This window comes from Carassius carassius, chromosome 41, assembly GCF_963082965.1.
Source record: "Carassius carassius chromosome 41, fCarCar2.1, whole genome shotgun sequence".
NCBI classification, from domain to species: domain Eukaryota; kingdom Metazoa; phylum Chordata; class Actinopteri; order Cypriniformes; family Cyprinidae; genus Carassius; species Carassius carassius.
The window spans coordinates 2,899,397-2,914,003 of record NC_081795.1 but is presented as its reverse complement, the minus strand read 5'-3'; the positions used below and the strand labels follow the sequence as shown (position 1 = coordinate 2,914,003).

The following is a 14,607-nucleotide window of genomic DNA, read 5'->3' as shown; positions in this document are numbered from 1 at the left end:
TGTTAATGTTTACTTATGTGCTTCTTATTATTTATCCAATGAATAACAGACCATCATTATTTCATGTAAATAATCATGTTTACAAATGTCATTCAACTTTAAATTCATGTCATCATGCACTTCTTGAAAATCTTCAAATGATTTTAACCCTAAAACAGACAACTTGTACCACGAGTTACAAGGTTTTTATTGTCTTGTTTGGGGCATAAGAAAGATTTTTTTTTCATCAAATCCTTTTTTTTTGTTTATCATAGTCTGGTCTGTCTTGAGTATGCTGGTCACATGATTTATTTCAAGTTTTCTGTGATCAATTAGTCAGCCTGACCTAAAACTAACATGGGCATCATGGTGCAGGACATTCAGATATTGTGAAAAGTAAATATTAACATTTTCATTTTATTTTATTTTTTTACTCAAAATACATAGATTGAGAAGGGGCCCGGGTCCTGGAACGAGATTTCAACTGGCCCTCCCAACCACCTACAACCTACCTCTCACACATCACAATAATGCAGTGACCAGTACAGGGAGTACAGATAACCTTGTTTAGCTTCCCAAAGAACCCAGTGTGAAGGGAATAGTGTGTCTCTCCGGGCAGCAACGGAGTTTTGCAAGTGTGTTTGTTTGTTCCCAGCATTTTGGTGACAAATGTTTTATAAACAAATTAAATTAAATTTAAGTCAGTAAAGTTTTTGTTTGTGTTGTATGCCGATTTCATAGCTTGCAGACAAAATTATCTGCTTACATCTGTGTTCTTTAATTTATGCATTGTGAGTACATCACCCACAGAACGTTCCACTCCCGTCAACACTTATGAAATGCAGTCTTGCACCAATTTGTCCTGTTTTGTTAATACTTTACTGTGTTTACTGAACATTTACTTTACAAGCAGATTTTAGTACTAACATTTATATTCAAAGGACAGGCTTATAATGGACAATGATGTGTGAGACTGTCAGAGAGATAATCTTACCACAGTTTCTCCAGTTTACAACGAGAATCTTGAAGTGCAGCACAGAGAAGCTTCAGGTCCAAATCTTGTAGTTCATTCCCTGACAGATCCAGCTCTCTCAGATGTGAGGGGTTTGATCTCAGAGCTGAAGACAGAGCAGCACAACCTTCATCTGTGAGACCACAATCTCTCAACCTGTACAGAGATGAAAATGGTTCTTGTAAACACTATGAACTAAAAAATAAATAAGAATAAATAACTTTTTTTTTTAAAGAAAATGTATTATTGAATAATATTAAATTAAATTGGTCTAAAGTGTCAGTAAATACATTTATATTACAATATGTATTAATAAAAGTATTATTTTAAATGATATTGTTTCTTGAGCAGCAAATCAGAAAATTTAAACAATCTTACCATATCTAAACAGTATGAAACACTGTACAGAAAACATGAAAGTACTGACCACTAAACTCTGGAACACACTTGCAGCACTGATGATTTATGAGCTTTTAGAATTTCTTAATGTTTTTAACAGTGAAGTGATTGTTTTCAGTGATACTTACTGAACTGATCTGGATTCTTTAATCACAGGCAGCAGTTTCTGAAGAACCTTCATATTTTCGGCTTTATTTTTTCCTCCAACAAACTTATTAAGATTAAACTCATCCAGTTTACCCTCTGATGTCAACAACACAAAAACTACAGCTGACCACTGAGATGAAGACAGTTTGGATTTATTTATTGTTCCAGATCTCAGGTACTGTTGTATTTCCTCCACTAGTGAATGATCACCCAGTTCATTCAGACAGTGGAACAGATTGATGGATTTCTCCGGACAGTCAATGGTCCTGATCTTCTTCTTGATGTACTTAACGGTTTTCTGATTTCTGTCAGAGCTGCTTCTCGTCTGTTTCATTAATACTTGTAGAAGAACCTGATGAGACTCTACTGACAGACCCAGAAGAAACTGCAGGAAAAGGTCCAGATGTCCATTTTTACTCTGTAGAGCCTCATTCACAGCTCTCTGATGCAGAGCAGATAAAGAAAAACGTTCTGATGAACTGAGTTGAAACCAGTCATTTAATCCCCAACACAAATACTGTCTGGGGATTTGGTGAAACACATTTCTGTTGTGGTTTATACAGGAGAGGTGCACATATAGAGCTGCTAGATGTTCCTGAACGCTCAGATGAACGAAACAGAAGACTTTCCCCCGATACAAGCCAAACTCCTCTCTGAAGATTTGAGTGCACAATCCTGAGTACACTGATGCTTCTGTCACATCAATGCCACAATCTCTCAGGTCTTCCTCATAGAAGATCAGGTTGCCTCTATCCAGCTGCTCATATGCCAGTTTCCCTAGTTTGAAAATCATCTCTTTGTCTTTGCTCTTCTTCTCATTGTACTTTGTATCTTTAATATTAACCTGTGCCATCAGGAAGTGTGTGTACATTTGAGTAAGAGTCTTGGGAATCTCTCCACTCTCTGCTCGACTCAACATCTTCTCCAGAACAGCGGCTGAGATCCAGCAGAACACTGGGATGTGGCACATGATGAAGAGGCTCCTTGATGACTTCAGGTGTGAGATGATCCTCTCGGCCAGACTCTGATCACTGATTTTCTTCCTGAAGTATTCCTCCTTCTGTGGATCATTGAAGCCTCGTACCTCTGTCACTCGATGGACACACTCAGAGGGGACGAGATCAGCTGCTGCTGGTCTGGACGTGATCCAGATGAGAGCAGAGGGAAGCAGATTCCCCACAATGAGGTTCTTCAGCAGCACGTGCACTGATGCTGATTCACTTACATCATACAACCTCACATTACTCTGAAAATCCAGAGACAGACGACACTCGTCCAGACCATCAAAGATGAACAAAACTTTATATTTGCCACTGGATATTTTCATGTCTTTTGTTTCAGGGAAAAAAAATTGAAGAAGATCTGAAAGACTGAGAGTTTTGTCCTTCATCAGATTGAGCTCTCTGAAAGGAAGTGGAAATATGAGCTGGACGTCCTGATTCGCTTTTCCTTCAGCCCAGTCCAGGATGAACTTCTGCACAGAGACTGTTTTTCCAATGCCAGCGACTCCCTTTGTCAGCACAGTTCTGATGGGTTTGTCTTGTCTAGGTAAAGGTCTAAAGATGTCTCTACATTTGATCGGTGTGTCCTCTGTTGCTGCTCTCCTGGATTGTGTCTCAATCTGTCTAACCTCATGCTCATTACTGATCTCTCCACTCTCACTCTCTGTGATGTAGAGCTCTGTGTAGATCTCATTCAGGAGTGCTGGGTTTCCTTGCTTTGCGGCTCCCTCATAAAGACACTCAAACTTCTTCTTCAGTTTTGATCTAAATGTGTTGAGGACTTCATGGCTGTAAAATTCAAATACTACATTTTTACAAAAATTTAAAATATTAAATGTATATCATTTTTTTCTGTATTCTGAGACACTGGAAATTTTGATATTATAGGTTAATGAAATGTTATTAGGTTTATGAAAAGTGAATAATGTATCCTAAACAAATTCCTCAGGAATTGGAATTTAAATTATTTATGACAGAGATCAGGCTAAATGTTGGTGACATGTATGCACTTGGAGAACTCTCTTTAGATATGATTTTTAAGAAAATATTGTGTGTTATGGTGTGTCATTTAATTGTTACAATGATGATACCATTTGTATCAACCTTGTAAGTCACACTCTCTTCTACTTATTTGGAAAGACTTGCTTGGCCTGCTTGGAATAGATGTCTTTAATATTTTTTTACTTAAATGAGGTAATGATTTTTGGTCCCTCTGAATCAGATGACATTGCCAAAATTAACCAAGGAACAATGAGCCCCTTAGGAATCATCTGGTTAAAAATGTGGGTGTGGCTTGTCATAGTGCTCTACAGTTACATGAAATGTCAAAATTCTTACAACTGAGAATCTCTGAGATCTCTAGGATTAAGCCCTTTTTAGCCTTTATTTAGAAAAGGTTATTAATGCGTGTACCTTTAATCTACTGTATAGACTACAATTTATCAATCGATTTTGGTGCTCAGAATAAAATCTTAGATAGATTATAGATGGTCCAAAACACTGTCACAAGGTTGTCGACTGGTACCCGAAAATATATTTACATAACTGCACAGGCTGCCAGTTTGTTTTAGAATGAATTGTAAGATTTTAATTGCTTTATACAGCCCTGCCATATATTGCTGAACTGATTCAAGTTCGAGTACTTTGCTCTCAGACGCATAATATGTTACTCGTTCCTGGGACTGAATTTAAGTTTAGAGGTGACCACGCTTTTGCGGTAGCTGCCCCTAGGCTATGGAATAATATGCGGAATTATATTAGACAATCTTCAACCTTGGGGGAATTCCAAAGACATTTAAAAAAAAAAAAAAATTGTGTGTTGAGCTATATTGGTATACTGGTATCACGGTATATCCTGATAATAAAATGTATCATACCTTGTACATTTGCTTATTTACAATATTTAAAAAATGCAGCTGGACAGAGAAAATCACCTGGACATGTGCATCTCATTCCCCGAGTCCCAAAATGTCAGAGAAAACTGATGCAATGCAACATTTAGATATCCCCAAAACATTGTTTTGGATATTGATATTGATATTTACCAGTCTCATTGTTATGCTATTTGCTTATGTTAAAGCCATACATGGTTTAATTTAAAAATGCTTGCACTATTAATACTTGCATTGTTAGGATGAAGAACAGCAACAGTTTTGAAAGTTAGGCTCATGCTCTGTAATCAACCACAAAGGTTAAAAATAGGTGAAGAGAGCATGTTGCAGACTAACATAAAGGAAAGGAAGAGTGCTAGACAAAGAGAGCCGCATAAGTGACAGAGGAAGGACATTTGTCTTATTAGACATGAGTCACAGACATGTGTGTAACTGGAATTCCCCAAAAAAAGAAGTATAAAAGGTCTGCATTAAGCATGAAGGACACCTGATAACCTATTGAGGGGAGCTTAACAGCATCTCAAATATTGCTGTTTAGAGTTTTTAAGATTAGAACTCGTGGCTTTGCTGATTTTGTTTTTGCATTAACTGCTTTGTATTGTAATCAATAAAATAAGAGATTGTGATTAATTGTTATGATTAACTCTTATAAGATTTTACTTATAACTACAAACTGGGCCTTATACAGGAACAACCACAAGGGAGTCTTCTATGTCATTTCTGAAGGACTTCAACCTGTGAGTGGGTGAGTACTTCATAGTATAGGCTAGATTTGATTATCCTTACCCTACTTGAATAATTCAGATGTTACTTTTAACTTCAAGTGTCTCTATATTGATACTTATATTGACTATATTCTTTGGTTTTACTCATTGTGATGGACTATTAAAGGAATTTGGCCTTTATGTTCCTCATATTTATATTCCTGTGAAACAGGAAGCCATGACTGAATAATTTTTTCGTACTCACCCTGGTGTGCTAAAAATAAAAATAAAAAATGAATGGGAATATACTTCAGAGATATTTTAATAAGATGAATATCTAGGAGTAACAATAATTGTGGCCATTGTGTATTAGAGAAAACTATTCATTTCATAATGTGATTTTCCCCCATTTTCCCCCATCTTCAATTAAAGGTTAAATTTTTTATAAAAACATTTTTCAATAAAATATACAAAAATAGATAAACAATGAAGACTTATTTTCACAGACTTTGATCATATTTACCAAGGGTATGAATTATTTTGAGCACAACTGTAGTCGAGATATATATTGTTGAAATAAAATTGTGATATGAAATACATCACGTGTGGTGTGTGAAAATATCATATGTGGTATGAAATAAAATTTCTCATACCGTGACATAAGCTGTTGGTGATATCGCCCACCCCAGTTTCGTGGTAATGAACTAAAACAAAGACAGAATAAAGGAAAATGTTTAATTGTTGTATTCATAGTAATTCAATAGTCAAAAAACTATTATATAAACATATAACTATGTTTTCAACTGCTGATAAAAAAACAAACTGTAAAAAAAATTTTTTTTAAGTGCTTTCATACTTTAAATGTGTCTCTGCACAAAATCCAATATAAATACCACATCTAGGAATACTTCATATTAGAATAAAAATATATATACATATTTTGAGTGTCTTTGTTTTTGTCAATGGAGCCTTCTAAGGAAACGTTATACCTGAAATATTGTTTATGACCTGTAGATATGTCTCTCCGCATAGACACATGGCTGAACATAGCTTGTTCTGGTCTCTTTCGTGGTAATGAACTAAAAGAATGACAGAATGAAGTAAATTGTTTAAAATATTGTATTCATATTCATTCTTCAAAAAAAAAAAAATACTCATTTCATTTACATCATATTGACACAGAAACTGTAAAATGAACAAAGTGCTTTCACCGGTCTATCTCTATGAGCAACTGTTAAAAAAAAGAAAAAAGATAAAGAACGTTAAGATAAAGAAGAAAATGTTATACCTGAAATTTTGTGGATTATCGATAGACCAGTCACTCCTCACAGACACATGACTGAAATCTGGTTCTGATCTCTTCCGCTGAACTGAACTATAACAAAGACAGAATAAAGATAATGTAAATTATTGTATTCATATTAATTCAGCAATCAAAAACTATAATGAGTTTTTAATGTCAAATCTGAACTCAATGCTTTCATAATGTAAATGTGTCTCTCTGCCAGTATGCAATATAAATACCATATTGCTAGAAATACTTCATATTAGGGGTGCTCCAATCAGGATTTTTGAGGCCGATCACCGATCACACAAAGCAATGTCTGCCGATACCTATCAGCAAAACCAGTCTTTTTAAAGCCTGCTTTTAATCATTTATAACTATTTATAGTGATACTCCAATCAGGATTTTTAGATATTTATTTAGTGCCTGAATTTAATTTCTGAAAATGGGGGAATTCCCCACTTATGTGACTCTTGTGAGAGGTGAAGCAGCACAGAGTGTGCTTTCACACAAGAGTCCACTATCTGTGGCTGTTTACCACAAACACAGCATTTATTCATTATTTTGATTTCAAATACAAACATTGACACTGAAAATGTTTTCTTAACAATGCAATTATTATTTTAAACAGTATAGTAATACAATCTTAAACACAATAAATATAAGCAACACATTATTCAATGCTTTTTACTTTTGCATTTACTTCTAGATTTATATTAAGTTGCTCAAGCAAGTGGCAAAACATTTAAACATTTCTTACGTTATCACAAACATACCATTGACAGAATTAGTCAGCTTCACTGCCTTTCTTTTTGCATTTAAATCTTTATTACAAACAATCCAGTGGTTCATAAAGAGCATTGTTTTCTTACCCCCACGAGTGCCATATATTATTGCCTTGTTCATCTAAAAGTGCTTTAAACCTAGCCAAAAAGCCATATCTGCTGACTGTGAAATACAGTAGACTTTAATTATATGCATTTATGGTGTAATTACAAAATTTTCGTGTCAATCCATGTTAATATTTACAACAAAAAATGCGCTGTTACTTTAATTCAGCACAGAAAAATATGCTCCGTATGTGCACTGCAAACAGAGTAATGTGAACCTGGCATTATGTGTGTGCACTGCAAAAAATAAAAATAAAAAAGCGATGTGACATTCAGCCACGTATGGTGACTAGGGCTGGGATAAACGATTATTTTTTAAACGATTAATCTAGCGATTATTTTTTCGATGCATCGATTAATCTAACGATTAATTTTCCCGGACCGATTCGATTTCGATTATCTCCCCATTAATTGACTACTAACAATTTATACATGTTGATTTACATATCTGAATGAAAAAAACATGAATTCCTTAACATTGCAATATACCTTTATTTCTCTTAAAATTACAAAATAAAAGACTGACTAAGAATGCATTACTTTGCACAGATGAAAATAACAACAACTTGATGTCTAGCATTCAATAAAAAAGTTCACCCAAAATACTTGTTTAGAGCAATTGAAAGAATACAGTAACCAATGTAAACTTTAGGGCTTTAAGCTAATACAGAGATTGCTTTTCCAAAAAATAAAAAATAAAAATTAACAGTGGGAGCCAGCAGCCTGTCATGTAGAAAAAAAAATCTCCGAATGCTCCACGTGAAACTTTGGCGTTCCGCCCTTTTTCTATCGTGTCTAATGATTTTGGTTAATATGCACGATGAAGCGAGAGAGAGAGAGAGAGAGCGAGAGAGAGAGAGAGAGAGAGAGCGAGAGCGAGAGAGAGAGAGAGAGAGAGAGAGAGAGAGAGAGAGAGAGAGAGAGAGAGAGAGAGCAAGACAGCGCTCGTGTAGTTTGAAGACTGTGAGTGCGCGAGCGCGCATGAAACTTGGGTGTTTCGCCCTTTTTCTATCGTGTTTAATGATTTTGGTTAATATGCACGATGGAGCGAGAGAAAGAGGGAGAGAGAGAGAGCAAGAAGCGCTCGTGTTGTTTGAAGACTGTGAGTGCGCGCGCAGCCGGGGCTCTCTCTCGTACGCGCCCTGTCACTGTCACTCACCGATCAAATAAGGCTTTGACAGCCGCCAAAAAGAAAGATCAATGCAGAAAAACCCATGGATTGGTTATATAACTTCGGACAGAATGTTGATCCGGCCATCGCGTATATTCAGCGCACATAAGGTAAACGTTTTGCAAACGTTTTTTAGAGAAATAAAAACAGGTCGACGAATCGATGCGCATATTTTGCGTCGACGTATTTTTTGCGTCGACGTCATCGATGACCTCGACGCGTTGTCCCAGCCCTAATGGTGACCCATACTCAGAATTCGTGCTCTGCATTTAACCCATCCAAAGTGCACACACACAGAGCAGCAAACACACACACACACACACACTGTGAACACACTCACGGAGCAGTGGGCAGCCATTTATCCTGCGGCGCCCGGGGAGCAGTTGGGGGTTCGATGCCTTGCTCAAGGGCAACTCAGTCGTGGTATTGCCGGCCCGAGATTCGAACCCACAACCCTAGGGGTTAGCAGTCAAACTCTCTAACTACTAGGCCACGACCCCCCCCCCCCCCCCCCCCCCAAAATACAAATAAAAGTGAGCAGGAGCACTCAGTCTCCATGAAAGTGTGCGAGCACTGAATGGCACTGGCAAGAATAAAAAAAGAAATGCTATTTCTAAACTTTAATGATGATGTGACACTGCCTCAATTTTTTTGAGACAATTCCTGTGTCAACTGTTCAGCGTGCAGCTCACTTATAGACAGACGTGATGTGTAGAGATTTGAAGCTATTTGCATATTTTGAAAGAGAGAGCGCACACGCAGTGATTCACTCGCGCGGTTTGTGAAATTACATCTCACACAAAGTTTTCAAATTAGTTTAAGTTATTTAATGAAGAAATATGAAGGCAAGTACCTCCCCTTCAGCATTATTATTTCACCTGTGCAAGAGAGAGAATGAGACAGTGGTTCTGCATGTCATGCCAAACCTCTCGACAGCGTCATCAGCTAGATATCGGCCTTATTAGAGACCGCCGATCAAACATCCCAATGTGATTATCGACCCATAGTGATTGGTATCCGATCAATCGGAGCACCCCATATTAAAATAAAAATGATTATATATATATATATACATATTTTGAGTGTGTGTGCGTGTGTGTGTCAATAGAGCCTTCTAAGGAAACGTTATACCTGAAATCTTGTTGATGACCTGTAGATATGTCTCTCCACACATGGCTGGTCTCTGGCTGTTCTGGTCTCTTTCGGGGTAATGAACTAAAAGAAAGACAGAATAAGAAGACAGAAGTATTCATGTTTATTCTTCTTCTTCAAAAAAAAGGTAACACTTTCTATGAAGCCCGTATTTATAATACATTATAAGGGAATTCTTTAGGCATTATAATGAATGCATTATAAAAAACATCAACTAATGAATAATCATAACATCATAATACTTATGTATATTTGTGGTTATACGTTTAAGAGTATGATTATTTATAACAGACAACGAACTCCATATTAAATCTACTTCATTTTCAGTATAATCATATCTTGACATTGTTGACATTGTTTATTCTGATCTGATATCTAATTTTATGGGTGTCTGAGAGAACTTTATCTATTATTATTATTATTACTACTACTTATAAGTGTTCTTTGACTGCTTTAAGTAAAGTAGCATCAAAAATACGGCAAGATATGAGTTTTATAATGCATTATAACTATGAGAAATATAATCCATTGTAAAAAGTGGATGCAACATGTTCATTGTGTTATAAATAATCATACTCTTAAAAGTTATAACCACAAATAAGTAAATATTATAATATATGAAAACTGTTCTTATGAATATTAATGAGATGATACAACATGTTATAAGGTTTTTTATAAAGCATTATGCAGTAATTATAATGTCTTAAAAATACCCTTTTAATTTATTATAAATACGGGCTTCATAGAAAGTGTTACCAAAAAGATCACATATGAACTTTTCATTTACATCTCTATGAGCATCTGTGAAAAAAAAGAAGAAAATGTTATACCTGAAATTTTGTGGATTATCGATAGACCAGTCACTCCTCACAGACACATGACTGAAATCTGGTTCTGATCTCTTCCGCTGAACTGAACTATAACAAAGACAGAATAAAGATAATGTAAATTATTGTATTCATATTTATTTGCCAATCAAAAACACTAATGAGCTTTTCATGTCAAAACTGAACTGTGCTTTCATAATGAAAACATGTCTATCTGCATATCCAATATAAATACCATCAATGGTGTAGTCGGGGCCATACGCAAGTATACGGCATATGCTTACTATTTTCCCTGGGCTGTATGCGTATTACGACTTCTAAGGATCAATATTTGTGTATACCCTCGGTATATCCACAGTTTGTTGCTTCGCAAGTCCTTAATCTCCTGTCACATAGCTTCCTCTTTAATGATGTCCCATAATGTTGTGTAAAATTTGTGATTCTTTGTAATTGGTTCATTATCACTTCTATCATTTAACGCCACTCATTGCCACTCGCACTCTGTGTTTTGAGTGGCACTGAGCGCAGTTCTCATGCTGCAGCAGTTGACACAAACACCTTAAGGAAATATGGTAGTGAGTGCACAGATTTTAGTGGAGACATTCTCTAGATAGTAGCCAATTGAAAAAGCAAGCCCAATGTGATAGTGTGGCCATGACGTGAAACAACTACTTTCAAATATTCTAACTAACAGCCCAAGCCCCCGTTACATTAAATTTAGATCTGAGCCTTATGCAGTCACTGAAGAGATGGCACATGAATGTGAATTACTCACATATGACAATCAATTTTAGAGTGCACTGCATTAGCCAAAAGAGATGGTCTTCATCCCTCCAGGGGTGGTGCCGCTATTCTCTCTAAATATGGCACAGAGTTTTAGAGTTTGTACTTGACTAACTGGGGCCAAGGTCAGGAAGCAGACAGACTGGCTAAACCGAGCCACGTACAAAGGGTAAAGGGGGAGGTGTTGCTTCAACTTATAACAATGTTTTCAGGTGTAGCCGCACTGGGTTGTACATTATAATTAACTCAAATGATATATAGGGAATTTTAATAATTAATCAGGAATATGATTAATATATATATCTCATATGACAGTTACATTAAGATTATTGAAGATGAAAAATAGGTCAATTGTATATATCAATAACTCATAACAAGGCACTGTAATTTACTCATTAATATGTCAATATTCCATTCTTCATATCAATTATAGTGATATCTCTTATTACTGTGAATTACCGCAAATCAAACAGTGGTTTGTCCAGCAAATGGCCGTAAGATTAACTTATCAACTTTCAATAGGGTTATCACTTCTTATAATTCAAGGAAAAATAGTCTCTGGCCATGAAAACATTTTCCTATCATTATGAAATTTCAGTTACTGAAAAATAACGAGCTTGTAACTGTTAGCTAAAGATCAGACATTTCATTGACTCGTGATGTAAGCGTTTTAGACAGAAGCAATCATGAATATATATTGGTTTTTAATAATTTAACTAATAATACATCAAACTACAAATCACACAGAGTAAATACGCGTACGACAATACAGACAGTAAACTTTGTACAAGACATAACGGAATCCAAATGAGGGAGAGAGAGAGAGAGAGAATGAGTGAGAGAGGATGAGAGAGAGAGGTTAGAGAATTAGGCGCGATCACAGAATTACGCTCAGTTATGCAAACTCACAGACAGTAACCCTTGAAAGACAACAACGAATCAAATCACCTTGAAAAGGTAATAGACAAACTTTAAGCTAACTTGACTAACTGGGGCCCAGGTCAGGAAGCAGACAGACTGGCTAAACCGACCGTCTGCTAGCTGCCTCCCGTCACAGAGGTCAGTTAATTCTCAGCACATAGAGACTTTTTCACCTAGATATCACACAATAGAGACTGTGTCTGTTCCCCGAACTAGAAAAAACAAAAAACGTCCAAACCAAGTTAAGATTAACAATTTAATTGAGGTTCAACAAATAAAAAACAGAAGCAATATGGATAAACAAATGATAAAGCTTGGCTTATTGAATATCAGATCCCTTTCTACGAAAACACTTTTTGTAAATAATATGATCACTGATCATAATATAGATGTACTCTGTTCGACAGAAACCTGGCTAAAACCTGATGATTACATTATTTTAAATGAGTCCACCCCCCAAGATTACTGTTATAAACATGAGCCACGTCTAAAAGGCAAAGGGGGAGGTGCTGCTTCAATTTATAACAACGTTTTCAGGATCTCTCAGAGAGCAGGCTACAAGTATAACTCGTTTGAAGTAATGGTACTTCATATAACATTATCCAAAGAAACAAATGTTAATGATAAATCCCCTGTTATGTTTGTACTGGCTACTGTATACAGGCCACCAGGGCACCATACAGACTTTATTAAAGAGTTTGGTGATTTTACATCTGAGTTAGTTCTGGCTGCAGATAAAGTTTTAATAGTTGGTGATTTTAATATCCATGTTGATAATGAAAACGATGCATTGGGATCAGCATTTATAGACATTCTGAACTCTATTGGTGTTAGACAACAGGTTTCAGTACCTACTGATTGTCGAAATCATACTCTAGATTTAATACTGTCACATGGAATTGATGTTGATGGTGTTGAAATTATTCAGCCAAGTGATGATATCTCAGATCATTATTTAGTTCTTTGCAAAATTCATATAGCCAAAATTGTAAATTCTACTTCTTGTTACAAGTATGGAAGAACCATCACTTCTAACACAAAATACTGCTTTTTAAGTTATCTTCCTGATGTATCCAAATTCCTTAGCATATCCAAAACCTCAGAACAACTTGATGATGTAACAGAAACTATGGACTCTCTCTTTTCTAGCACTTTAAATAAAGTTGCTCCTTTACGCTTAAGGAAGGTTAAGGAAAACAGTTTGACACCATGGTATAATGAGCATACTCGCACCCTAAAGAGAGAAGCCCGAAAAATGGAGCGCAGCTGGAGGAAAACAAAACTAGAGGTATTTCGTATTGCTTGGCGGGAAAGTAACATATCCTACAGAAAAGCATTAAAAACTGCTAGATCCGATTACTTTTCTTCTCTTTTAGAAGAAAACAAACATAACCCCAGGTATTTATTCAATACAGTGGCTAAATTAACGAAAAATAAAGCCTCAACAAGTGTTGACATTTCCCAACACCACAGCAGTAATGACTTTATGAACTACTTTACTTCTAAAATCGATACTATTAGAGATAAAATTGCAACCATTCAGCCGTCAGCTACAGTATCACATCAGACAGTGCACTATAGACCCCCTGAGGAACAGTTCCACTCATTCTCTACCATAGGAGAGGAAGAATTGTATAAACTTGTTAAATCATCTAAACCAACAACATGTATGTTAGACCCTATACCATCTAAGCTCCTAAAAGAGGTGCTTCCAGAAGTCATAGATCCTCTTCTGACTATTATTAATTCCTCATTGTCATTAGGATATGTCCCCAAAACCTTCAAACTGGCTGTTATTAAGCCTCTCATCAAAAAACCACAACTTGACCCCAAAGAACTAGTTAATTATAGACCAATCTCGAATCTCCCTTTTCTGTCCAAGATACTAGAAAAGGTGGTATCCACACAATTATATTCCTTCTTAGAGAAAAATGGTTTATGTGAGGATTTCCAGTCAGGATTTAGACCGTATCATAGTACTGAGACTGCTCTTATCATCTGATCGTGGGTGTATCTCTCTATTAGTTTTATTGGATCTTAGTGCTGCGTTTGACACAATTGACCACAACATTCTTTTGCATAGACTTGAACACTTTGTTGGCATCAGTGGAAGTGCATTGGCATGGTTTAAATCGTACTTATATGACCGCCATCAGTTCGTAGCAGTGAATGAAGATGTATCCTATCGATCACAAGTGCAGTATGGAGTACCTCAAGGCTCAGTACTAGGGCCGCTACTCTTCACGCTTTATATGTTACCCTTGGGAGATATCATCAGGAAACATGGTGTTAGCTTTCACTGTTATGCTGATGATACTCAGCTCTATATTTCTTCGCAGCCCGGTGAAACACACCAATTTGAAAAACTAATGGATTGCATAGTCGATATAAAAAACTGGATGACGAGTAATTTCTTACTGCTAAATTCTGAAAAAACAGAGGTG

General features: G+C 36.2%; 1 protein-coding gene across 1 annotated transcript in view; it reads right to left on the bottom strand.

Moving 5' to 3' along the window:
• LOC132123425 (NLR family CARD domain-containing protein 3-like) overlaps positions 1-14,607 on the bottom strand; it is a 36,946-nt gene that overhangs the window by 7,063 nt on the left and 15,276 nt on the right. The window contains exons 5-11 of the mRNA XM_059534025.1: positions 10,463-10,549; positions 9,612-9,695; positions 6,423-6,509; positions 6,124-6,213; positions 5,788-5,838; positions 1,519-3,327; positions 974-1,147 (exon numbers count right to left, since the gene is read on the bottom strand). Of these exons, the coding sequence (XP_059390008.1) occupies positions 974-1,147; positions 1,519-3,327; positions 5,788-5,838; positions 6,124-6,213; positions 6,423-6,509; positions 9,612-9,695; positions 10,463-10,549 (2,382 nt within the window). The remainder of the gene's footprint in view (positions 1-973; positions 1,148-1,518; positions 3,328-5,787; positions 5,839-6,123; positions 6,214-6,422; positions 6,510-9,611; positions 9,696-10,462; positions 10,550-14,607) is intronic.